This window comes from Actinia tenebrosa, unplaced genomic scaffold (assembly GCF_029948245.1).
Source record: "Actinia tenebrosa isolate PJP-AT-01 unplaced genomic scaffold, QUT_ActTen_1.0 PGA_scaffold0__85_contigs__length_37466705, whole genome shotgun sequence".
NCBI lineage: Eukaryota > Metazoa > Cnidaria > Anthozoa > Actiniaria > Actiniidae > Actinia > Actinia tenebrosa.
Window position 1 is genome coordinate 15,778,864 of NW_028292569.1, and position 24,496 is coordinate 15,803,359.

The 24,496-nt window shown below is 37.5% G+C and overlaps 3 protein-coding genes across 3 annotated transcripts; 2 read left to right on the forward strand and 1 right to left on the reverse strand.

The window, feature by feature from the left end:
* Positions 1–516: 516 nt before the first annotated feature.
* On the forward strand, positions 517–15,626 carry LOC116303117 (BOS complex subunit NOMO3). Its single transcript, XM_089033041.1, has 37 exons — positions 517–796; positions 1,160–1,249; positions 1,602–1,647; positions 2,081–2,181; positions 2,586–2,646; positions 2,727–2,763; positions 3,222–3,294; positions 3,724–3,801; positions 3,883–3,957; positions 4,467–4,613; positions 4,748–4,837; positions 5,300–5,467; positions 5,985–6,070; positions 6,380–6,434; positions 6,513–6,638; positions 6,990–7,131; positions 7,240–7,313; positions 7,440–7,503; positions 7,895–8,031; positions 8,358–8,442; positions 8,679–8,742; positions 8,967–9,065; positions 9,623–9,781; positions 10,316–10,395; positions 10,601–10,769; positions 11,248–11,284; positions 11,620–11,823; positions 11,976–12,038; positions 12,512–12,576; positions 12,681–12,738; positions 12,900–12,983; positions 13,359–13,445; positions 13,586–13,696; positions 14,033–14,134; positions 14,198–14,317; positions 14,403–14,495; positions 14,928–15,626. The coding sequence occupies exons 1-37, from the start codon at positions 656–658 to the stop codon at positions 15,060–15,062; spliced, it is 3,606 nt and encodes a 1,201-aa protein (XP_088889167.1). The 5' UTR covers positions 517–655; the 3' UTR covers positions 15,063–15,626.
* Positions 15,627–15,995: 369 nt separating this feature from the next.
* On the forward strand, positions 15,996–19,053 carry LOC116303136 (protein-lysine N-methyltransferase SMYD4-like). The gene is made up of 2 exons (XM_031712613.2): positions 15,996–16,117; positions 16,455–19,053. Exon 2 carries the CDS (start codon positions 16,475–16,477, stop codon positions 18,479–18,481), a length of 2,007 nt encoding a protein of 668 aa, XP_031568473.2. The 5' UTR covers positions 15,996–16,117; positions 16,455–16,474; the 3' UTR covers positions 18,482–19,053.
* A 61-nt stretch (positions 19,054–19,114) lies between these two features.
* Positions 19,115–24,488, reverse strand: LOC116303137 (histone H4 transcription factor). Its single transcript, XM_031712614.2, has 7 exons — positions 23,822–24,488; positions 23,239–23,391; positions 22,758–22,835; positions 22,390–22,510; positions 21,765–21,903; positions 20,913–21,037; positions 19,115–20,638 (listed from the first exon to the last, which is right to left on the reverse strand). Exons 1-7 carry the CDS (start codon positions 24,366–24,368, stop codon positions 20,065–20,067), a joined length of 1,737 nt encoding a protein of 578 aa, XP_031568474.2. The 5' UTR covers positions 24,369–24,488; the 3' UTR covers positions 19,115–20,064.
* Positions 24,489–24,496: the final 8 nt, after the last annotated feature.

The window sequence follows — 24,496 nt, forward strand, 5'->3', positions numbered from 1 at the left end:
AATAAAGGCGAACATTTTGAAGTCAGGGATAGCAGGAGTTGTAGCCCGAGTGAACGATTTCATTACTCGGGCTACCTGTCTAGCCTCTATATTTTAAAAAGAGTAAGCTCCGAAGCTCAGTCTGCTTCTTTTCAGAGGGTAAAAAACAAGCAAACATCTATTTTTCATTTCATATCTTCTTTTCATTTTTTAACTTTCCTTCGTTGTTCTTCTCAATGAACAAAAATTATTATTTTCAGAAGCGTCTATCCTGACCGATAGAAAGGTTAACAAAACCTGACTCTTGAAATGGAATAAAAATTTAACGAATAAACTTTGAAATATACGGTTTGATCGATTTTTACAATGATGTTAATATTTTAACTTGATTTTGCCAAGATGGTCGCTACTAGAAGGTGGTCGCCTATAAAGAAACGGGCGCTCGCTGTTGGAAGTTTATAGAACAATGCAGAGACTGGGTTCTAGATAGTGGTAGTAACGCCTGTCACAAATTAACTGCTTCTCTCATTCTCGGCTTCTTTGTCATCAAAACTTCACCTGAAAATGTATTAATATTCCTACAAGAAAATATTCTATACTCAAATATTACCAGCATTTTGATAGAAAATTTGCTATTTAATAGTTTTGGCTAGTTTTTCTTATTTTTTAAATATCAATGGAGGTAAAATCTAGCAAGATTTGGCACGTGTTGCTAATGTTGGTGTTCAAGATGGCTTCTCTTGTGGACGCTCAAGACGTGGTAGGATGTGGAGGGTTTATTCAGTCTGATGTGGAAATAAATTACTCTCTTATTGAGGTATGACTTTAGTGCTATGTTTTCTATTAATTGCAGTGTCTTAATCAGCTGTTTGTTTAAGAACGCCGTCATAAATCAGAGAGCAAGTTGAAGTCTGTAGAAATTTCACACTCGTTATCTTTTTATATCTTTTTATAGGGAAGAATTTTATGGAATATTTTATATTTCTGCTATTTAGACGTCATGCTATTTCGAATTTTCTATACCTACTTGTCTGATTTCTATATCAACTCAATTTTCTCATTTGGATATTACCACACCAGAGTATGTTTGGTTGCCTCCGTAGGCTACTCAACCATGACTTACTCAACAGTTGAGAAATTATGCTCATTATAAATTGAATAAATGCTGTTGAATTTTCAGGTCAAACTATACTCAAAGCAAGGAATTATGAAGTACAAAACAGAATGTGCTCCAAATAATGGATATTTTCTAATTCCCCTTTATGACAAGGTAAACATAGGATGTTGATTGTATGACCTACATGTAACTTTATTGAAACTTTATTCAAATTCAAATATATGAAAATACATGACTGATATTAGAAAAGGTGGACCTTGAGGTTAACCCTATATACAAGTACCCTTGTCGTGTGGGTGGATGCATGTAAGTCATGTATCATGAGAATATGTAAAAGTATTATTTTTCGTTATTAAATTGTATACATAATAATACAATCAGAAAAGCCAAATAGGTCAGCCATTTTTATTTCTTTTACAGGGCTTTTCCTCGACTTTCCTCTCCTCCTAATAATAATTAAAAGTTCAGTATTAATTAATTTAATACATTTTATACATTATTACAGGGTACATTTATCTTGAAGATTGAGCCACCATCAGGATGGAGCTTTGGTAAGATAAAGAAAATATTTAGATATTCATGTAGTCTTCCTCACTCCCTGACACCCAACAAGCTTAATCCCAGATTGGTCTGTTAGTTAACTGTGCCCTGTTCTAGATACGCCCAGAGGTTGTTTCAGGGTTCAATCTGTGAGTTGCCATGCTCTGACTTAAATCAGCCCAGAGTTTGTTTCAGGGTTAGATCCAGTTAGCTGTGTCCTGACTTAGATCAGCTCGGAGGTTGTTTAAGGGTTCAATCTGTGAGTTAGTCATGTCCTGACTTTTATCAGCCCAGAATTTTTTTTCAGGATCCAATCTATGAGTTAGCTGTGTCCTGACTTACATGTGGATCATCCCAGAGGTTGTTTCACTCATATTGATAAGATTTAAATTTTGTTTTCTTATATCTTGGATGTATGTTTATATAGATGTCTGTGTGTTTCAGAGCCCAGTAGTGTAGAACTGAACATTGATGGTACCACAGACAAGTGCAGTAAAGGACAAGATATCAATTTTGTATTTACTGGTTTTTCTCTGAATGGAAAGGTATGTCATACAGAACTACAGTCTACATAGTTAACTAGCCAAACAAATTCATGTAACCTCAATAATCCATATAAGAGATAAAGAGCATGTTCACGTTTGGTTCCTGAGCACAGTCCTTGAGAGTACAGATTTTGTTGGGCACTAATATGAATGCAGCTAATTTTTAAGTACCCATGCCAAAATTCAGGGATGGGTGCTGAAAATTTGTGAAATGTTTGTGAAATGTCTAATAAAGTATGTATGTGTGTACAAGGTTGTATTTAGACACCAAGTGTTGTAGCACTATAAGTGACACGCTTAAAGATATTAGGCCTAAGATCATTTTAGTTATAAAAGTTCAGTGTCTAAGTCCAAATGAAGCTACCTTTTTAATCTATAACTTTTTTTGTTTCTAATATCCATAGGTATTAAGTAAAGGCCGCAAGGAAGGGCCATCTGGAGTGGAAATTACATTAAGCAATAAAGGTTTGTAGTCAAGCAAAGATTTTTTGTGTGTGTGAAACAATGAAGTGAACATTGATGACTCAAAAATTTGATGATTTTAGGTGATGAGAGGAAAACAACCACAGCAGAAGGAGGAATGTAAGTATACACAGTAAACAACGATATTGTTGCTAATGATAATCTGAAATTCATATCCTTGTTTTCTTGTATCCTTTAACATTATCCCTATATTCTCTTCCTCCAATTGCTTCTCACTGCTCCAGTCATGAATCCTCTTTCATTCAAATTTGTCCCTATTCTTTTTACAGTGTGAATTGAAAAAGCGTGGGCACCTAGAAATATTTCAAGAATATTTAATAGCCAATCAGAAGCGTTATTGTTATCTTTCCTTTTATCTTGTGGTTAGAAAGTCAAGTCTGATTGGTCAAAGAAGAATTTTTAAATTTGCACTGTAACCAGCTATTTGTACACCGGTCTTTACTTTCATCTGTATCCTAATCCCATTGTAATCCCAATTCTATCCCATTTTTTGTCCCTTATTCTTGTTCTCCTCATGATAATCATTACAAACTTGTTTGTTTTTGATATGTTTTCAGATTTATCTTTACTCGAGTCATGCCAGGAACATATCAAGTAAAAGCATCCCACAGCACTTGGAAATTTGATAAAGTAAGATTGCTAGTGGGATACCTGTGTTCATTATAAAATCTCAGTCTAATGAACTGATTACGAAAAAGCAGGGGGGGGGGGGGGGGGGGGTAGAGTGAGGTTAGGTGGCAATTTAGTTATAATACAATAGACCCCTTGCATTGGATTCCTAGAGGAATTGTTCTGGGGGACAAAGCAATAGGCTGTCTTTTCTTATGCAAAAAAAAATCCATTGTTTTGTCCCCCAGAACAATTCCTCTAGGGACTCAGTGCAAAGGGTCTATACTCTACTTTTTCTTTTTTGAATTTTGGAACTTTTTGCACATATGCCTGATATTGGGGTACCTGTGGCACAGAAAGCCCAACACCTAATCATGAAGTAGATGATTATTTACTAAACATCAAACTATTAACTTTTCATTAATTTCCCTATCTTTTCATATATATCAGGATGAATCATCAGTGACTGTCAAAGACAGTACGACAGAAATGTCAGACAACCTGATAGTGTCTGGATATGATGTCAAGGTAGGTTTAATGCGACAATAATGGGTTACATGTATGAAATATATGAAATATAATGCTTATGCTATCATTGTTTTCTTTAAGGGTCATGTGTTGAATGAAGGCCAACCAATCAAAGGAGTACAATTCCTACTGTTTTCTACAACTGATGCTATAAATGTATGTATGTATGGTATAAAACATCATGTTAGATGTCAGATAACTTATTCTGTTTAGTTAATACCTCTTATCCTTCTTGAAAAATAAATTCATCATCATCATTATCATATACTGTATTATAATTGGTTGAAATAATGAGGTGAAGATTTCAAGAAATTACTAGCCTTGAATTTTGAAAGTTTTTGGATGAAGTTAGACTGGTAAAGATGCTTTTATTTCATTCCTCTTTTCTTTGCTTCTTTCCCTCCTCCTTTCTTTCCCTCCTTCCCTACCTATCTCCATTCACTCCTCACTCCTTCCCAACACTATCCTTCTTTCTCTCATTCTTCCATTGCTCAGTTTCTACTTTCCTTCCTCCTTTCATCTGTTCATTCCTCCCTGCTTTCCTTTTTTCATCCTCACTTCTGACCCTCCCATTCTTCCATATTTCCCATTTATGATAATAATAATAATACCTAATGGTACAATTATCACTTACATGTGTGCCCTGTCTAAATGATTTATTTAAGGCCATGACTGGTTGCACCCCCATCCTGCCCAGCACTCTTGATAAAGTTCAGTCCAAGATAGACAAAGGTTCTCCACTGTGTATGGTCGATTCAAGAGAAGATGGTTCCTTTGTGTTTCCAAGTGTACCAAGTGGAGACTACATTTTGGTAGGTTTATCATTGTTTTCTTCTTGTGTAGGAATCAAGGTTGTATAGCATTAGTGCGGTATCTGGTGAACTAACGTGATAGACTTTTTAGTATGAATCATTGTTACCTAACATTTTTCCCCTCACATTTCTAGGTTCCATTCTACCAGGGAGAACATATTACATTTGATGTCGTACCAACAAAACTAACCTTTAGTGTAAACTACAAGAGTGTAGTTTTGAAGGTAAGTCACAACGAAATTAAATATCATTGTGTGCATGCCAATAGCCATAACTGCCATTGTCTTGCCCTGCTAGCAGAGTCTTTTTCAATCTGCCCTTTGCTCATCCTTAGGGGGGGGGGGGGGGAATCACCTTTGCTCACAGGGTATCATTAAAGAGCATGTACATATGTAAGAAAGAATAAAATATTGTTAGTAATTTGATAAATAAATGATGACTTTGCTAAAATTCTTGCTGGATAGGTGAATGTAATGTTTATAAACAATGCCATTGGGATAATAATGTGCCAAATTTTGACAATGGGTTTTGTCACTTTGCTTGGAGTGTCTAATAGATTTCTGGTTAGCAATGTAAATAGCAATCAACCAAGACAATTTTCATCATTGTATGCCCACCTATTATGATGAACAGCAACTGTTAGCAGACTGTTTGTATGCTGAAAGTTTTTGTCATTTTTCTTCCAGACTCCATTTCAAGTGCATGGTTTTTCTGTTGTTGGTAAAGTGCTGTCAGTTGGAGGGGAAGGAATCGAAGATGTTGTTATTACAGTGAATGATGCTAAGAAGTCCAAGACTAGTAAGGAAGGGATGTACATCCTGGAAAATATATCTACTGGAACATACAATATACAGGTACCAGATAAGTATTAATATTTTAATTAGAATACCTCTTGGGTCTTAGGGTTTGATTCCTGGACTCAGCATCACTTATGACATACGGCATGTCTCTGAAAAATCCAAAATGCTTAATTCCTGTCTGTTTTTACTTAGCCTTGTGGTTATTGCAGACAACCTGTACCTTCTTTTCATTTATCTGCCTTGGTATATATACTATAAATAACTGTGTTTTTTAAATACTATTTAGATTTATTTATAAATTATCTATATTGCTGTAAATCCTATAAGAGAGTGGTACAAAAAAAAAGTTGTTCCAATTTATTATGAGTTAGCTATACCCTCACGTAGATCAGCCTAGCTAAAGGTGTCTCAGGGTTTGATCTGTGAGTTAGCTGTGCCCTGACTGATCAGCGCAGAGTTTGTTTATGAATTTGATCTGTTATTTAGCCATGCCCTGATTTAGATCAATCCAGAGGTTGTTTTAGAGTCCAATAACATAAAAGGTTCAGATGTTTATTGATATTTTTTACAGGCATCAAAGAGTGACTACTTCTTTGAATTACTTACCGTCCAAGTGAATCCTAACACACCCAAGCTTCCAGACATCAAACCATCAGGGTGAGTTAAACGCAAAACATGGGTGTCATTGGATTGGTACTGGGTGCAAAGAAGTTTTTGACAAAGTCATACAATTATACCTACTATCTCTTCGTTATATTGTACACATGAGACTATTAACAATGCTGTCAAGCTCATCTAATTATGATGAGTGTAATGTATCTTAGCCATTATTTATTATGGTCGGTAAAGCAAATTCAGAAAGATTTTGTTTAATTCTTTTTTGATAATTGCCAAGTGTAGTATTTACCCAGAGGTTAAGTAATATATACTAACCATTTTTGATGACTATTCATATTTTACTCACAGGTACAACTTGTGTGGTAAACTTATAATTGATGTGTTCCCTCCTGGAACAGTACAGGTATGTTGATGGATGGCTAAAAGAATTTACCATGAAAAAAAAAAATCTATTTACAGAGAATGTTCTAATTGATTTCAGATGAGTGGAAGAAAGGTCATTATGACAACAGAGGGAGCACCCATCAGTACTCGCTCGGCATCAGCTAAGGTTGACCAGAATGGAGCCTATTGTTTTAAAGTCCCCCCAGGAGTACATACCATCCAGGTTGGTTGTTACCTTGGCTACCTTATAGCATGAGAGTTTTGTTGCTAAGCAACCAGTAGACATACTAGCACATTGTGATCTGTTCACATTGGTATGGTTATGGTCACTAATACATTATAGTGATGATAATAATGACAACAATGGTGATACTAGTGGTTTGATGGTGGTGTTAATGGTGGTGATGTTAATGACGATGGTAATGGTGTTGATGCTTATGCCAATGATGGTGATGATGAAGTTGACAATGATGATACTGATGGTATTGCAGCTCATAGTGATAATGTACTGTAGACAGTGATACCAAAAGTATGATGCAGATAAGCTTGATATTTGTTCATATTTTTCTAAAAGCCTGTGGTTACAAGTATTGAGGCAGCTGCTGGTCTTGTCCTCAAACCAAAAGAGAGACAAATCACTGTGACTAATGAACCTATCAAGGATGTTACATTCACACAGTTCAGAGCAACTGTCAGTGGTACTGTAAAATGTATAGGTGAGTCTTACTCTTTTTACTTCAAAATGAGGTGTCCCTCACAAAAATTACATTAGATTTTGTTTGACATAATAAACTTAAATGTTTTCTTCTACATTTATCATTCAGGTGGAGTTTGTAAAGGAGTAACTGTTTCACTCACTCCTTCAGTCCAACAAAATCAAGCCAAGATGGTTGTTCCTGTAAGAATTCTTGATATTTAGATTTGAAATCCATTAGATTTATATTGTGCACATTATTATGCTATACATTTATCAAAGTGTATGATTGTTATATCTTATGGATTGTTTGGTTTTGTTATCATCCAGGTCACAGATGACAAAAATGGGGCCAATTTTGCCTTCCAAAATGTATTGCCAGGAAAGTACAAAGGTAATGTCCACTGGACAGTTTTTACAGTGGTTTACAAGCAATTCATAGTCATACAGTAATCTTTTGACTTGAAGTATATAAAAGCAATAGAGGGCAAGCTCAATGCAGTGGTGTATATAGTACTTAGTAATGCTTAAATTAATGACTGGTCTGTCGCTGGTCATTATGACTGGCCATATTATTAGTTTTAGCTCAGTTATACCTTGTTTCTGGGTCAACGTTACTCGTCCTGTCAAAATGACTGGCAAGGCAAAGATGTGTTTGGACAAGTTCCAATTATGAGAGGTTCACTGCCAGGGGTTTCTTTCATCCTCAGTGGTTCTTTTACTGCCTTTTTCTTGACCTTTTTTTTTATGTTAAATTGTTAATTTATTATTGTTTTTATTTTTAGCTTCTGTTATCCAAGAAATGTGGTGCTGGGCTAACAAGACTATAGAGTTTGACATTGCTGATACAGATGTAACTTCACTAGAGTTCGTTCAGTCTGGATTTATCTTGAAATGCAGCTTATCTCATCCTATTACACTCGTAAGGAAGACAGAAAAGTAGAGTCAGTGATATATCTAGTTAGTTTTCTGTGACATGCACTGGAGTAAGCTTGCAGTAAAAAACTTATTACAGAGTTGTAGGACACAACTTGAAACAAAAAAAGCAGTATATTTTTATGGGGGGAAAAATGTGGATAACAAATAACAGGAGAGAGCCAACAAACAGCTATACAACTTTACATAGATGTAATGGCAGTTCCGAGAATTGAACCCATGTTCACAGTGTATCTAGGTGGTCCATAACAGTTGTGCATAGAACAAATAATGATGGATTATAATTTAATTCCAAGCACTTTCTCTTACTAGAACTTTTCCTTGGAGAACAAGAAAGAAGTAGTTGGTTCCTTTGACTTGTACAAGGGGATCAATAGATTTTGTTTAGCAGAACCAGGTGAGCTTAATGGATAACAATGTAAATCCTGGGTACTGCTGCATCACCATCACCATCATCATCATCATTAACATCACCATCATTATCACCGTCATCACTATCATGATCATGATCACTATCATGATATTCATCATCCTCATCATCATCATCATTATCAGGATTAGCACCATCAGCAGCAGCAGTGGTTATTATCAATAGAAAAAATATTGAAAATTCCTTGTAACTTGTGTTTCCAGGAATCTATAATTTGATCCCCAAGTCATGCCATCAGTTTGAACAAGAAGTGTACAGATACAACACGTAAGTGACATGTTTAATATAGTCTGATAGTAAATTGGAATATCACACTACTCCGTCATGGTATGGATTGACTTCATCCTTATCCAATATGAATGGATGTCAGAGTATTTCAAAGTCATACATATATTTTAGAATAAATATGGTAAAGGTGTGCGGACATTGCCCTTGTCATTCTGGTCTTTTGATAATGCTGTTATTGTTTCCTGAACTACTTTTATCCCTAGTGCTGTGCCTTCTGTTCTCACTCTGACTGCAACCAAACATCTGTTGTCTGGAGCTATCACAACAAAAGAGCAAACTGATGACATGAAGGTGAAAATCAGGTGAGTATTAATGTGTGCAATGGACTTACTTGGATGATACAGCGAACATCTTGGATCACAAGGCATTGTTGGACTTCAAGGGGGTGAACAAAGCTTTGTTACAGTAATGGCCTTGATTAATATTAACAGCTCACCACAAGACAATACAACAAAAGAATTAAGACTACACATTGATCACCTTTACCCATAAAAGAAAGACAAACACATGAAACTACTGTATATCTATTATCCATTATCCATGTAGTGTTTTGCCCCCTGGGAAGATGGCCGACATATCGTTGAAGTAGTTCATAACATACTATCTACCTGGTGTTGTCACTTAGTTTTCTTCAGCTAACCCTGCTGTGGTCTCGTAGGGGATCTAGGATTTTGATATCTTAAGGGGGACATACCCCAGAAATCAATGTCCGTTATACAATCAATTCTCAGAGGTGTTACAATTTTCCATATTTTAGAGAAAACCCTTAGGCAGGAAGGTTGTTCATGGTCAGCCAGTTATCCTCCCTAGATTGTTGAAACTTAATTATCTTATAACTATTTTCTAATTTTGTTGACAGATCTGTCAAGTCCAATGAAGTTATCATGATTGGACCACTATCACATGATGATGACGTTGAAGAAAAAACCAAGGCTGGTAGTCAAGGCAACAATACTGAGCCCAAGAAGGAGCCTGTTGTACGGGATTCTTTTAGCTATATTTTCTCGCACTGGGGAAGGTATATTAGTATATCATATTTATTAATATTAACTAATATTACATGTATACTGTAAGCAGATATTCGTTATTTCAAATTACTGGGTTTCACTTGACGGGATGTCCCATCTTGAGCAGAATGTCCATCAGCTGAATCACAAGTTGTCAATAGAATTCTTTGTGACTGACAGCACATGGTGGTCAGTGTTTGACCATTATTTGGAGCAGACGATGATAAGAGACTTATCCACTGTTTGGAATTCAGCAATAGTCCCTTTCACAGTTCCCTGCGCCATCTTGAAAGGTAGCCATGCCCTTGCATCGAAGCGAGATGAACATTGAGCTTGCAATGATTGAGACCTTTTTTAACACCTTGGACAATTATTCACAGGTCTCTATCATTTCGAAGCTCACCGTTCGTCTTGCTTCGATGCAAAGGCACGGCTACCTTTCAAGATGGCGCATGGAACTGTGAAGGGGACTATTATTGTGATGACTTTGTGATTTAAAATATTTTAATAATATTTAATATTTCAAAAATATTTTTAACTTCTAGGGAAGGAGAGGAAATTGAAGTCACACCTATCTCAGCGTTACTCTTGTTCTACCCGCCAACCAGGACAGTTGCAATCACTGGTAATGAAATGAAATTCCTGTTCAATTATTCTACCAGTATAGGGTATTTGAGAAGGAGTGGGGTGGGGAGCTCCCCACCCGTTATCCTTTCCCCATCCCCACCCCCTGCGTCCCCAAAAGTCTCTTCCACATACGTCTTATTGAATTTTCCAGGAGATTTTAGGCCACACTAATGATGGTATTGTTCATTTTCTTGTTGGAATAGATAATTGTCCAGGAGCACTGGTACAGATAGAAGGTCGTCCAGGAGTGTTCCTGGAAGGACAAGTCACCCCAGCTTTTGCTGGTGTTGAGATTACGATTACTGAGGGAACTGGAGGTGATCCTTCTAAACCACCGATCAAAATCCAGACAGATGACAAGGGCAAATATAGGTATGAATACATACTTGATGGTTTGTGTAACTGCTTGTGTGACTCCAGTGGAGTAGAGCACTGCTGCTGACATGTCTGGCTTAAACAAGGTTTTTTTAACTAGTGCTGTTGCAGTGGCTTTATTGTTGCTGTCTTAGCCTCTCCTGGTGCCTGCTGTTTGTCGTTGTTTTTGTTGCTGTTGTTGTTTCGTTGAGACTGTCGTTGCTGCTTCTGCTTCTGCTTCTACCTCTGATGCAGGCGTTGTTGCTCATGGTTGTTGCTGTTGTAGTTGTTGCTGTTGTAGTTGTTGCTGTTGTCGTTGCTGCTGTTGTCGTTGCTACTGTCGTCGTCGTTGCTGTTGTCGTTGTTGCTATCGTAATTGTTGCTCATGGTGGTCGTTGCTGTTGTCGTTGTTGCTGTTTTCAGTGTTGATAGTGGTGATGTCGGTGCAACAGTTGTTTCTAGTATTCTAAAGTGTCTCCATTTCTATTTCTTACAGAGTCGGTCCTCTACATGGATCAATAGAATATCACCTGGTAAATATTCCCATCTCTCCACACTATAGTGCTCCTCAAAAGCACGTGTGAAATCTTCGTCACAACGAAGTAGGTTTTGGTGGACGTCAATCAAGGCGTTTCCATAAGCACGTGCCCATCAAAACTTGGTGTTTTCCGGAAACCATTGGATTAGCGTCCACCAAACACTACTTTATCGCGACAGCAAATTGTACAATTTCGAGCGCGTGGGATTGAGAAGCCCTATAATATCATCTCGTTTTCAGCCAATACCCACCCAGAACATCATCCGGGTAGGTAGGCTTTAGAAAAAATATTTTGCTTGTAACTAAGCAACCTGGTATTTAAAACCACAGGCAGCCCACAAGAACGGATTCATCATCAACCCAGTCCCCGACAAGAAGGGAGATTTCCAAGCCTTCAAGCTGGGAGAAATTCGCATTCAGGTTGTTGATGAACAAGATAAACCACTACCGGACGTGTTGTTATCATTGAGTGCTGGACAGTTCCGCAGTAACAACCTGACCCTTGACGATGGTCTGATGGTGTTCGCGAATCTGGTGAGTAAGCCCCAATGTCTCAAGAAATACTGTCTTTATTTCTGAAATATCAATATTAGAGTTAGAATTTCTGCTTTATAAGTTGGAATTACTCGTAGCTGTTCTGTAGCAGGTCATGCACAGTTGATTGAATAGTTTCGTTTCCTTGTTAGGGTCCCAGCCAGTATTTCTTTCGTCCAATGCTCAAGGAATACACGTTTGATCCCGCGTCACAGGTAAGTTCTGGCATTTGGCTTTTACTTAAAACGTCGTAAATATATTTGCTCTCGTAACACGGCCTTGTGCGCCTTCCAGCGTGAAGAGCGATGATGATACTCTCGTAACATCCTGTTCTTATTGTACAGGGTGTACTCTTTAGTGTTGAATTTTAGAGTGTGATTAGTCTTTAGACATGAGGCAAAACACTGTATACACTTGTGAAAGGGGTGAAGGTGAAGAAAGGAGAGAGGATAGAAGGGAGATGGAGAATGGAAGGGAGGTGGAGGATGAAAAGGAAAGGATGGAAAGAGATTGAAGGGAGAGGGAGAGGCAGGGTGGAAGGGGATGAAAGATGGTAAGGCGAGGGATAAAGGCTTAGGGATCATTATTGAGAGAAGGGTTGATCCAAACTAACCTCACAACCCTTGCACACAGGGACACAGCGGGAGAAAGCAGTTCTACAGCAGTAATAACATACTTTTCGTTGTAGATGATCAATGTTGAAGAAGGAGCAATAGTGGAAATTAAAGTAAAAGGAAAGAGAGTAGCGTTCAGGTAAATTCCTGATCAACCGAAATAAATCCATAATACCTACCCCTTTAGCACAATGCTACCTTAACTCTATCCTTCTTTCATGACCAAATGTTTAATCTTTTCAGTTGTTATGGCTCATTGGCGTCCTTGAGTGGTCTACCAGAAAAAGAAGTGGCAATTGAGGTAAACGCTGAGAATTTTAGGTTAAAAATGTTTGATTAATTTTTTTGGTAGTTCAAGCACATTTAGTTCACAAAGCAGGAAAATTGTAAAAAAAGCAATACTTCGACCTGTAGCGAATACTTATGCTTAATTTTTATTAATATTTTTGATAAAAAATAAAGGCTGTTGGACTAAAAAGTTGCGAAGGGATGCAGGAAGAGACACGTTCTGATAAAGATGGCAGCTACCGACTGAGAGGGCTACAGGTGAGTAATCTAAAATATTTATGTCAATAATCGACCACCGACCAATAGGCCTTTTGCAACAAACAGTCACGTGCTGATATATGACTTTACTAACGAATCGATTCAGCTCAAGGTCCCTTGGGGAAGGCTCTGCTGGATGGCAAACAAACTTTAAATCGCTTCGTGTCTTGAAATCGAAAGTATCTTATAAGAGAAAAAAAGTATTTTTGAAACGTTTTTGGATGCGAAGTAATCCAGCAAAAAAATTTAAATAAAGGAAGTCCAATTTTTTTTGCCATCCAGTAACAATCACGTGTCAATCTATTGCAAAAGGCCAATTGTAAGAATTGTATCGATAATTGTTGAGTGATGTTTTCTTGTGTCCCTCTCCTCTAGCCTGGTTGTTCTTATCGTGTTCGTGTCAAGATCGGTGACAGCAACCCACACGTCGAGCGTGCCTCGCCTACCTTTATAGATGTGCAGGTTAGTAAGAAGCATAACAAATCATTCAGGTATGAAAGCCGATTCCTGTAAAACTATCTATGAGATTGCAACGACAGTTTGTTTAATATGAGACGAACTTACACTCCATCATCACAACTGATATATCTCTACTTACACAGGTTAAGGATAGCGATTTAACGAATGTTAACATCATAACATTCCGTAAACTGAACCAGTTCGATATAACCGGTAACGTGGTCACAGATCAAGAACATTTACACTCACTTAAGGTTAGTAAACTCATCATGGGGCACCTGCATGTATGTTATCTGTCATAAATAATATAGACACGTTATATAGTACAGTAGACCCCTTGCAGCACGTCAGAATGTAGCCCAATTTGGAGGACATAGCAATATGTTTTGAATTCTTAGGAGATTGAAATTCTTTTATTTTGTCCTCCAAATATACCTGCTATACCCTGGGTTCCAGTCGACACCAGTAACCGAGAAGCACTAGGGCGAGCCTCTCTGGCACACGGGGTAAAAACATAACACTTTAGCCTTCAATTCAATCCAAAGTACTTAACGTGTTTTTATGATCCTTTTGATGGTATATATTTTCAGGTTTTGTTGTTCAAAGAGAGTAACCTAGACGCACCCATCTTTACCACCACTGTTGGGATAGCAAGCTATTTCCAGTTTCCTCACGTCCCCAACGACGGCCAGGTTAGTTATCATTGAAAATGGATTTTTTTTTAATTGAAATAAAAGAAGTATTTTCCTCTGTAGGCTTACATCGTTCGCCTGGATACCACTCTGTCACGTAAGAACTACCTTTACGAACTTCCAGAGGTCAGCGTGATAGCGAAGGGGATCCGACATCACGTAACACTCAAGTTCAACCCCCAAGTAAGTCACGCCAGCACTTTTTACTTCAAATGTACGCATTAAACCTATATTACTTATGAATTAATATTTTTGTTCTGTTTCTTAGAGTCGAAAATATGAACCTGAACCTACCCAGGGTTCATTGTTGGCGCTTCCTCTGTTAGTAATGCTCGTGCTACTAGCATTAAATCATAATAAGGTAACCAAGGCAACGTCAAGTATCTGATAAATTCGTGTATAGAGCAATTTCACATGACGTCACAGCGGCCATGTTGGTGTTCCAAAACAATGCTTTTTCTATCCTCGGGGAATTAAACTATTTTTGTGCAAAAATTGTTCAGAAAGACTATTGTTTGGTACCCCAATATGGCCACCTTGTCACGTGAGTGAAAACGCTCTATAATGTTATAATATTATTCATTGCTTATATTGCGCAAATTATGTTACATTTGTTCAAATGCGCAAATATAATGAATTAATGGTACGCATATGAACAATGATTTCGCGCATTGTGATTGGTTCGAAGGATGCCGTCATTTCCGTACCGTGACCGTAGCGTTTCACAGACATGTCAGTTCCACTAAATCTTTAAAGATATGTATTTAAAGAGGCTTTACTCTCTCTTCTTCAGGTCATTCCCATGATGCAACAAGGTGCCCAAATGCTTCAGGGTGTGCCAATGTCCACTGATGCAACACAAGTCCCGTATGAAGACCTCCATTTACAAGGCAAAAGTAAAAAGAAAGTCGTACAAAAACGACGATAACGACTTCTCATTCATTAGGAATCAATAATTAGGAATCCCTTCACTCGAAAGCTGAGAAATTTGTTTTCAATTGGATTGATTTCTCGGAATTTCGTCTAGGAAGTTCTCGCCTCGCAATATCTGCTCTAGGGAACTAAAGGTTTCCAGAAGAGACGGTACGATTATAGACTTTGTTAATTTGCTAAATTCTAAATTCGATCTCGTGTGAGCTAACCCAGCCTTGGGTTTGATCAGTCCAGAGGTTGTTTCAGGACATCGATAAAATTTGAAGGTGTTTTCGTGTATTATTTCTCACATGCATAACTGTCACGACCTCACATAAGAAACAGTAACATCATAAAATAGTAAAAAAGTTGAATAAATGGTTATCGTCATCATCATCATCAGCAACATCAGCAGCAACAAATCCTTTTCAGAAGAAGGGGGTGAGAGGGCTCCAGGAAGCATAGTTAGGAATTTTTGGCACTTTCATTGTTTTTTACTGTGTAATACATCATTCTTTTACCCTTGTCTTAATGTCCAGTATAAAGTGACTTGTTTAAAATTAAAGGTGAATAAACCAAACTTATTCGTTGTAACTTGGTCATTGTTTTTCGTAGTACAGTAATTGTAAAACAGTTTGTTTTTCGTCAAAGTAAATGTTTATCATTTTTTGAGTGGATACTAGGAAAATAGACGCTTGTTATTTTTCAGAGTGCGTCTACTAGTAGGGTCGGGTGCGGTCGGGCTCTTGAAACGTCATTTGACCATTAAAAAATTATTTAAAATTAGTGAAAAGCAATCGCAAATACCTCCAAGTAGTAAATAAACAAAAGAATACTTGTCTTTGTCGAGAAGGTTTGCAAAAGGTAAAGTGAAATGCAGGGAAAATATGAACCGCCCATTATAAATCCCATCATGCTTTGCGCGCTTAGTAGAATAGAAAATGGCGGATGACTAGAGTCGTCTGGATCGCGCTGCAAAACATGGCCTTGAAACTAAGACCCTGGTGTGGAGATACTGTGTAAGCAATGGTAAAATGGAAATATAAGAGTATTGGGACTGCACCAAAATAGGTAATTTATGGCTGTGTTTGAAAGTTAGTAAAATTTCGAGTGTGGAAAGTGAGGAATTGAGGGTCACGCTATAGGAAAGCTTACGAGAAATACGTTTTGTCCCTTTATAAATTTCGAGATCAAGAGCTTGAAATATTTCTATTGGTCTTTTATTTTTATATATTTTTTATATCATGGAAGAGGTATAAAAAGGAGTGGTATAGGAATTGAATCTCGAGATTTGGGCCACAGTAAAAGTACATAACACAGGTAGCCCAACTTGAGAAAAAACTAATACAAGTTCTTTAAGAGGGTATTTGCACGAATAACTCTGAGTTTTTGTTTGTTTTTGGTTTAGAAATATTTTAGATATTCACCATGGAAGATGAGGAGAATGTCGCTAGGTCAGTTTACGATCAAATTTGTAACAGCCTCATAGAAAAGAAACAACTTCAAGAAACTTCTGTTGCCTTTGGCAAGCTGAAGAGTGATGCTGAAAGAGTAAAGTTCGTCCTGAACTTGACTTCAGTTGACCAGATTATTAGGATATGGCCATTGTCTCAACAAAAGTCAACAGAAAGGTCTATTAATGCACGTGTTGAAGGCAACAAGTTATTTCAAAAGAAATTGCTTGTTAAAGCCTTGAAGGAGTACACTCAGACCATCTTCTTGGCTCCAGAATCTGATAAAAAGGCAACCGCGCTTGGCTATGCCAATAGGTCTGCTGTTTTGTTTCATCTTCATGAATATGACCTGTGTTTGAGGGACATCAAAGCTGCTCTTGATAATGGCTACCCAGATGACAGTCTGTACAAACTGGTAGATCGCAAAGGCAGATGTCTGGCATTACTCAACAGGAAAGATGAGGCACACTCTGCTTTTAAAGAAGCGTTGGAGTGTCTAGCCATTTCAAGCCTTAAGAGTAAAGATAAACATCTCTGGAAGAAACAACTCGAAAGGCAAATAAATCAATGCTTAGATACAAAGGAAGTTCAATCTCCTGTTAATCCTGTAGAATCTATCAGAGCAGGTTGTCCTACACCTGTTGAACTGAGTTATGGAGTCAACAACAAGTACACAGCTGCATCTAAGGCATTTGACTTGGCTGTGTCACCTTTAAAAGGGAGGTACCCAATCGCTTCTCAGGATATTCAAATTGGCGACATAATACTTGCTGAAAAACCATATGCATCTGTATTGCTTTCAACCCACACTGACATTCACTGTCACCATTGTTTTGTGCGACTGATAGCACCTATACCATGCTTGCAGTGTGTAGCTGTCAGATACTGTAGCTTTACGTGTGCTGATGAAAGCTGGAAGGCGTACCACTCTGTTGAGTGCAAGTACCTGAAGCATATCTACTCCACAGGGAAGTATGGTCACCTTGCTTTAAGAGCAGTCATCAAAACTGGCCTGCAGCAGCTTAGAGATGTCATATCTAAGGCACAATCTTCTGTTAATGATCCTAGGATGCTTGGATGCAATGATATTGGAGTCTATGATCCATCTGATTATACTCCAATATATCATTTAGTTGGGCACACTGAAGATAGAGCTATTAACGATCTTTTCAAGCGCACAGTAACTGCCGTCTATTTGCTAAAATGCATTCAGGAAACAAGGTTTTTTGATTCTTCTCAAGGAGAACAGGGCAGTGACAAGGGTACAGAGGAAAGCCTCATTCTCGTAGGCAGCATGATACTCAGACATTTACAAAGTTTTCCTTGCAATGCCCATGAGATATCAGAATTACAGCTATCTCATAAATCAGTAGCCACATCGGAAACCACAGAAATAGGAGCAGGTATCTATTGTACATTGAGTTTGTTTAATCACTCCTGTGACCCTAACGTTACAAGATTTTTCTATGGAGATAAATGTGTGTTACGAGCTATGAAGACCATTCCAGGTGGTCAAGAGATTGCAGATAATTATGGAGTTCTCTGTGCTTTGACTCCTAGAGATGAGCGCCGCAAAGCCCTTGCAAACCAGTACTATTTCCATTGTGAATGCAAAGCATGCACAGAAGATGCACCTCTGTACTCTGAAATTATGAAAATAGAAAAACCAATTTTTAAATGTGAAGGCTGTGGTTTTCCTCTGACTGGCTCTAAAGACACTGTCTTTACTTGTAAGAGTTGTAATTCCAAGCAAAACATTGAGTCAAAAGCAAAGCTTTTGAAGGATTCTGAGGATGGTTTTGCTGAAGCTGCAAACAAGTTACTGGATAAGGCAGATGTATCCAGTGCCCTACCTCAGTTTCAGCACCACCTTCATTATCTAGAAGAAAATGTTAGCCAACCTTGGCATGGCTTCAATAATTGTCATGAACTCATGAAGCAGTGTTATAATATCCTGGCAAATTGTAATTTAGTTGATTAGAACAGATTACAGCACAACATTCAAAAGTATGAAAACATTGTATACACATACTTCTATGCACAGGCTTTCGTAGGTTAAAACAACACTTTTGGGTGGGAAGCTGGCTGGTTTTACTAAATTAGTTGTGTAAAAGCTTGTTTGGTAGCCAAAAGCCAGTGCATAGAAGTATTGGAATACATTAAATGTGGTCATGCTCTGTGCGTTGTGCAGTAAGTACATACACAAATGGAATAGGTTTAACAGTTCATCTCCAATTCCCCTCATGAACTCGATTAGTAAGGAATTAAGTTTTTCACAGGAAGGGAGAGTTACAGCAGATTATATTTTATGTTTGGAGATGAGTTTAATGAAAAACTAAATGAATGGTAAAAGAAAAAGTTACTTTAGTTGAACGATCTTTCAGTTGTAGTTTAACTGGAAGCCAATGGGGTGCACTTCACCCCCTTTCCCCAGAAGTGCTTCATTTAAAGGTACACTTAAAGCAAAAGCTATATGGAATAGAGAGATATCCAAGTACATATGAGATCATAGAGGCTAAACTATACTTGCTCTGAGGATTGGAGTACTGGGGTATGGATAATCTTAGACGTTTTTTAGATTTATTTTTAGGAATTTAGACAAAAACGGTGACACTTTTTAGAGAAAAGTGAAAACTTTATTTTCAAGTATGAACAATGCAGAAAATGTAACATTTAGAAACTTTCAATCAGGTAATTTTTGGGACTTTCTGTGAATGTGTAATGGTTATAAAGATCTGGTTTAGTGCTAAACAGGCCCTGACAATCTGATAGTTACAAATACGAGCATATAAATATAGCTTTAGTAAAAATAGAGCCAGATTTCAATATTTAAACTGACGTATTCAAGCTCAGTGCTAGTCATGAAATTACTACACCTCAGTAGACTGTGAGCAGTCCCACTTTTCCCTCCAAATCCTCTACGTCCACAGGAATCACAAAACACTCGCTCTCACTGAGTTTGGAGGGGAAATTGGGGCCACTTACAGTCTAACACATCAGCTCAAAATAGATTAACTTGGCTCGGGTGAACAGAAACATGAGAATATAAATACACACTTAAAAGGACTGTGTGAATATTGTCAAATTTTCATCATATTTAATTTTGAAACAACCTATTTAACTTGCATCTAATGTTTCCCATTTCATGTTAGACCAGTTAAATTCTCTTGAGTATTATTTCTTTGTTTTCCAGTAGAGTGCAAATAATATAACCACAAAACTTTAGTAATACTAAATAGCACAATTTCATGCAAATTCCATTGTTTTCTATTGTTTAACTAGCACTATTTTGTACTATTTAATAATTAGTGTTTCATGGATTAATTGTTTGCACTCTAACACTTGAGAACATACATAAATATTAGTGGTCTAAAATGGGAAAATATTAAATCTATTAAGTTTTTCATAAAGATAATAAAATTCTTTCAAAAAAAAAAAACAACAACAACAACAAAAAAAAACTGGGCATAATATTAACAATGCTTGAACAAATGAGCCCAGTATTTGAATTAATTTTCTCGATTTGAAACTATGAATAAATCTCGAATTCTTACTTCGTAGAATTTATTGTTTTTGTGAAGCAAGTCTCAAAGCTGCTTCTTGTAAGGCTAATAAAGTCTGTGGTACATCTAAAGAGGGTGATGGTGGGCGTTGATATGGATGATGTCGTACCGTAGAAATTTTGTTTCTTAATGGACCAGATGTATTTTCTCCACTAGTATTAATCCCTGGGCTCTGCACATTTACAGAATTTTCTTCCTCTAGTTCATTTTCACGTGGTACAACTATGTACTGGAATCCATTTTGTGCGATGCTCTTTTGCATTGTTCGACTCCTTTCTTCCATACCATTGTCACTGCTACATGTACTGTCCCCGTCAAGATTTTCCCCATTATTTACAAAGACATACTGGTTGTTTGTGGTGTGAAAGACCCCATTACTTGTGCCAAGTGATGCAACACTAGGAGAATCTAAAGTCTCGAACTGGAGGTAACTAAATTCGGTGGGAGAGGATGTCACCTGACTTGAATTTTCGTCGTTCATATTTGTGCCATCATCATTGAACTGCTGAGATAGTTGGAGGCTCTCAAATCTGACTGTCTGTAACCTCCAGATTCCATCTTCATGCTCCTTGTATCTGAATTGAAAAACAAGCGTGAAGTATAAGCCTTCAAATGTTATTGATACCCAGAAATAGCCACTGGGCTCATCAAATTTAAAGTCAGGGAACAGCTAGAACACAGATTGAATTGGAATTTACACCATACTGTAGCTTGTTAGGCTTTGCGAAAGAAAGAAATCAGAGAGCCCTGAGAAAGACCCACAAATCAAGGGAGAGATCTAGACTGTTACAAACTCTACTTACATTTCATATAAATATGAGAGCTTTTTTGATAATAATTCTATATTACCTGAACCTTGGATGTCCTGAAGGCCATCTAAACTTGTGCTTTGATTTGAGGTGTTGGGTCAGTCCTGTTCCTCTGGTATACCTTGCTCTACATATATGACATTCATACTTGGCTAATTCCTCTCCCTGTAACAGTCAATAACCAGTTTATACATGGTGATCATTATTAGTTTATGACCAGTCGACACATTTTGATGCCAACTAACAGCCAGCCAACAGCCAATCTTTAATAGACACATGTTGGTTGGTCATACTATACATATTTACACATTACAATTTGACCACCTTCCATACATTGGCTCACTGGTCTTGGGAGATGGTGGGTGGGGTGTTTGGGTGTATTACATTTATACAAAATCATTGGAACAAGTGTCTAATAGACCTTGACTCAGCGTAATGTTGTCCCATTTCAGACCACGTGTCATTCCCTTGGGAATAAGATTCTTTGTTTGAGTTATATCCATATTCATGTGACTTCTCATGTACAACCGAGCGCAAACCTTAAACAAAGAAATGATACTCTAGGGAATGACACGTGGTTTGAAATGGGAAAACATTACGTCAGAGCCGAGGAGGTCTATTGGTTTGAAATAAGAGGTATATTGGTTTTTCTCATGGAACATAGTGGGGAATGTTTGTGAAGCAAGTCTTAACCCAGAAATCAACAATGCAAAGTGGCAAAACCTGCATTGTTAAAATGGTTTACACATTAACCTCAGGATGACAAGGTCTATTACTTTCTGTCTGCCTATAGAAGGTTAACATGTAAGTATAGTGGCATTAATGTTTTTCTTAATAAACCATGCCCACAAGTTACAGTTTAAGCATTTATGGTAAGCTGTTCTATTGTTACCTCATGTTCAACCTTGAAGTGTCTCTTCAGAGTTTGAACAGACCGAGCTGAAAAATCACATCCCTCTACAGAACATTGAAAACTTAAGACAGAATTGTGACATTCTCGATGACGACGCAGATCAGAAACAGTCTTCCACCTGTTAATCAGTAAAAAAATAGAAGTAGATATAAAATGTTGAGACTATTGCATGCTAGTTTAGGGTCTTTTAAATTATGATAATCATTCTATATTCAGGAACGCCACGTCACATAAGTGTTTTACAGTAGGGTCTTTTAAACTGGGTAAATACTTCAAACTGGTTAATTTGATCCAGCCAGTTATCCCAAACATTCAGTGAACCAGGAAAAAGATTTAAAATAATAGGATTTTGAGATACTGTAAAATCCTGGTCACTAGTAAGCCCCCCCCATCATTAGTGCATTGAAGAAGTATGATCTCTGGACTTACAGGTCTGCAGAATTTGGCTTCAAGTTTGAGATAACATGAAGTTTGAGATTACTAGACTCAAATGTACAGTACTTTCTGTGAAAAAAGCCTTCACCCAAAGTCCCATATGTTTCCAATGTCTCCCTTCTACTTTATCTGTGGTACAGTGTATGTTACAACTTAAAATTAAACTTACCTGGATGAACATAGATCACACTCGTATGGCCTCTCGTCAGAATGACGAAACTTAATGTGCTGTTTCAGAGCTGATTGATTGGGGCATGTCATATCACAGAACGTACACTTGATGTTGTTCACTGCCGCAAACAAAAGGGTTATTGTAAAACTGATCATGTTTATTCTCCCATATTTTATAAACATATTGCACTTAAAAAATTAATACTGGAAATGGTAAAGCGATTTTGTCTTGGGTGTAATGTTGTTGTTTTTTCAAGTAAAATGTTTCAGGCCATGCTTTAAAAAAGGTTTACGCACTCGCATCATGTTGTAAATGCTACAAGTATACAAGAAACAATTATTTATATTCAAGTATAATGTTCATACCATGGTGCCTCATATGGTCACGTAAGATCCTTTGGGAGCCACAGTATTTAAGACAATGAGAACACTGGTACTTCTCATCTGTTCAGAGATCAAATACGATTAACAAATTTGTTGAAATGATGACTGCTCATGTTAATCAGTTCTACATAGCCAGTTCCCGGGGGGGGGGGGGGGGGGGTACTCCCCTATATTCGCTATACGGGTACATGCCGCCAAACAGGGTATGGTTTACATGATTCTACTCTGGAACAGGGTATATAAAATCACGTTCTCTCCTCTCTAGAACAGGGTTTTCAGCAATCTTGCTCTGGAACAGGGTATGAATTTCAGTGATTTTTACTCTGGAACAGGGTCAGGGTTCAGAGGGCTCAGCGGCACATCCCTACCCTAAACGGGCAAGAGTACCCCCCCGGGGGGGCCAGTCTTCATGTCTTGCCATTATTTTTAGCTGTAAAAGTAATCTAATATACCTATCACCTACATTCAGATGTATTCTGTCTTGTCAAGTGGTCAGTAAACTTTGACATGCTTGCAAACATCCCTCCACATGTTGAACAAGCATACACTTTCTCATGAGTATGACTACGGCAGTGTTCCTTTAGTTTGTAATGGTTCTTAGCAGTAGATTTACATCCTTTAACAAAAAAGATATCAAATTAGAGCTATCACCTAAAATACTGCAAGGACAGAACGTAGCTTTTGACTGTTTGCAATTTCATTGTATATGATGCCATAATGAGGATTCAACGGCAGGGCCTAAAATAACAGTATGTCAGTCACCAGTCATGACGACTGGCCAAATTAGGCAAAGATTTGATTAGACAAGTTCCAATTCTGGCTGGACATTGTCTGATGACTCACTGTGATTTTAAGCCCTGGGAACAGGGATTTAGATAGGGAAATGATTCTCATAGTTTAGGAAAGGGAAAAAGATGGCACGAGTAAACAGCTGATTATTTCATTTATTGTCACTTGCCATATTTTCATTTTCCATTTCATTTCCAATGTAAAAAGAAAAAAATGAACTATGAATGTAATCAGTCGTTGATAAGATAAATAATTACCTTTCCATTCACAAGCAAAAAAGACTTGATTATCGCCTTTTTCATCATCAATTCTTTGTGCATCCAGCGCCATGACATGACTTTCAACGTGTAGATAAAACCAATAAGGACAATTAATCTCTAAATCGCAGTCTTTCCATTCACAAACAAATGGATTTTGAAGATCAGGAACTAAGTTTTTTCCTTGAGGATCCAGAGTACAATCACTCAGCTTCGCAGGTACTTTTCTTTTCGCTCCAACAGCTTTGATGTTGGTGTGGAAAGGATGGAATAAAACATGGCGGATGAGTTCGTTGGTACTTTGGGGAGCATCCCAGCCACAATCTCTCCAAGGACATACAAAATCTTCAGGAATGCTGTCTAGAGAATGCCTGTTTTTATTCCCTGGTAAAATTTCTTGAAGATGTTGTTCTACATGAGACAAAAAGTCCAGAAAATCTCCATTGTTATGAAAAGGAATTTGATGTTGACAATCTCTCCACTCGCAATCCAAATTCACCAGCACTTCCTGTGTCTTTTGTTGACTAGATCCTTTCTTTCTTGGCATAATTTACAATTAGAAACACTAGGTTTACGAAAATGATAAAATAAAGCTCCTAAATGCAAAAATATGTACAAAAACTATCGGTAAAAGGAGAGCAACAACGTTTATAAAGTTTATCCGATTCCCGCCAT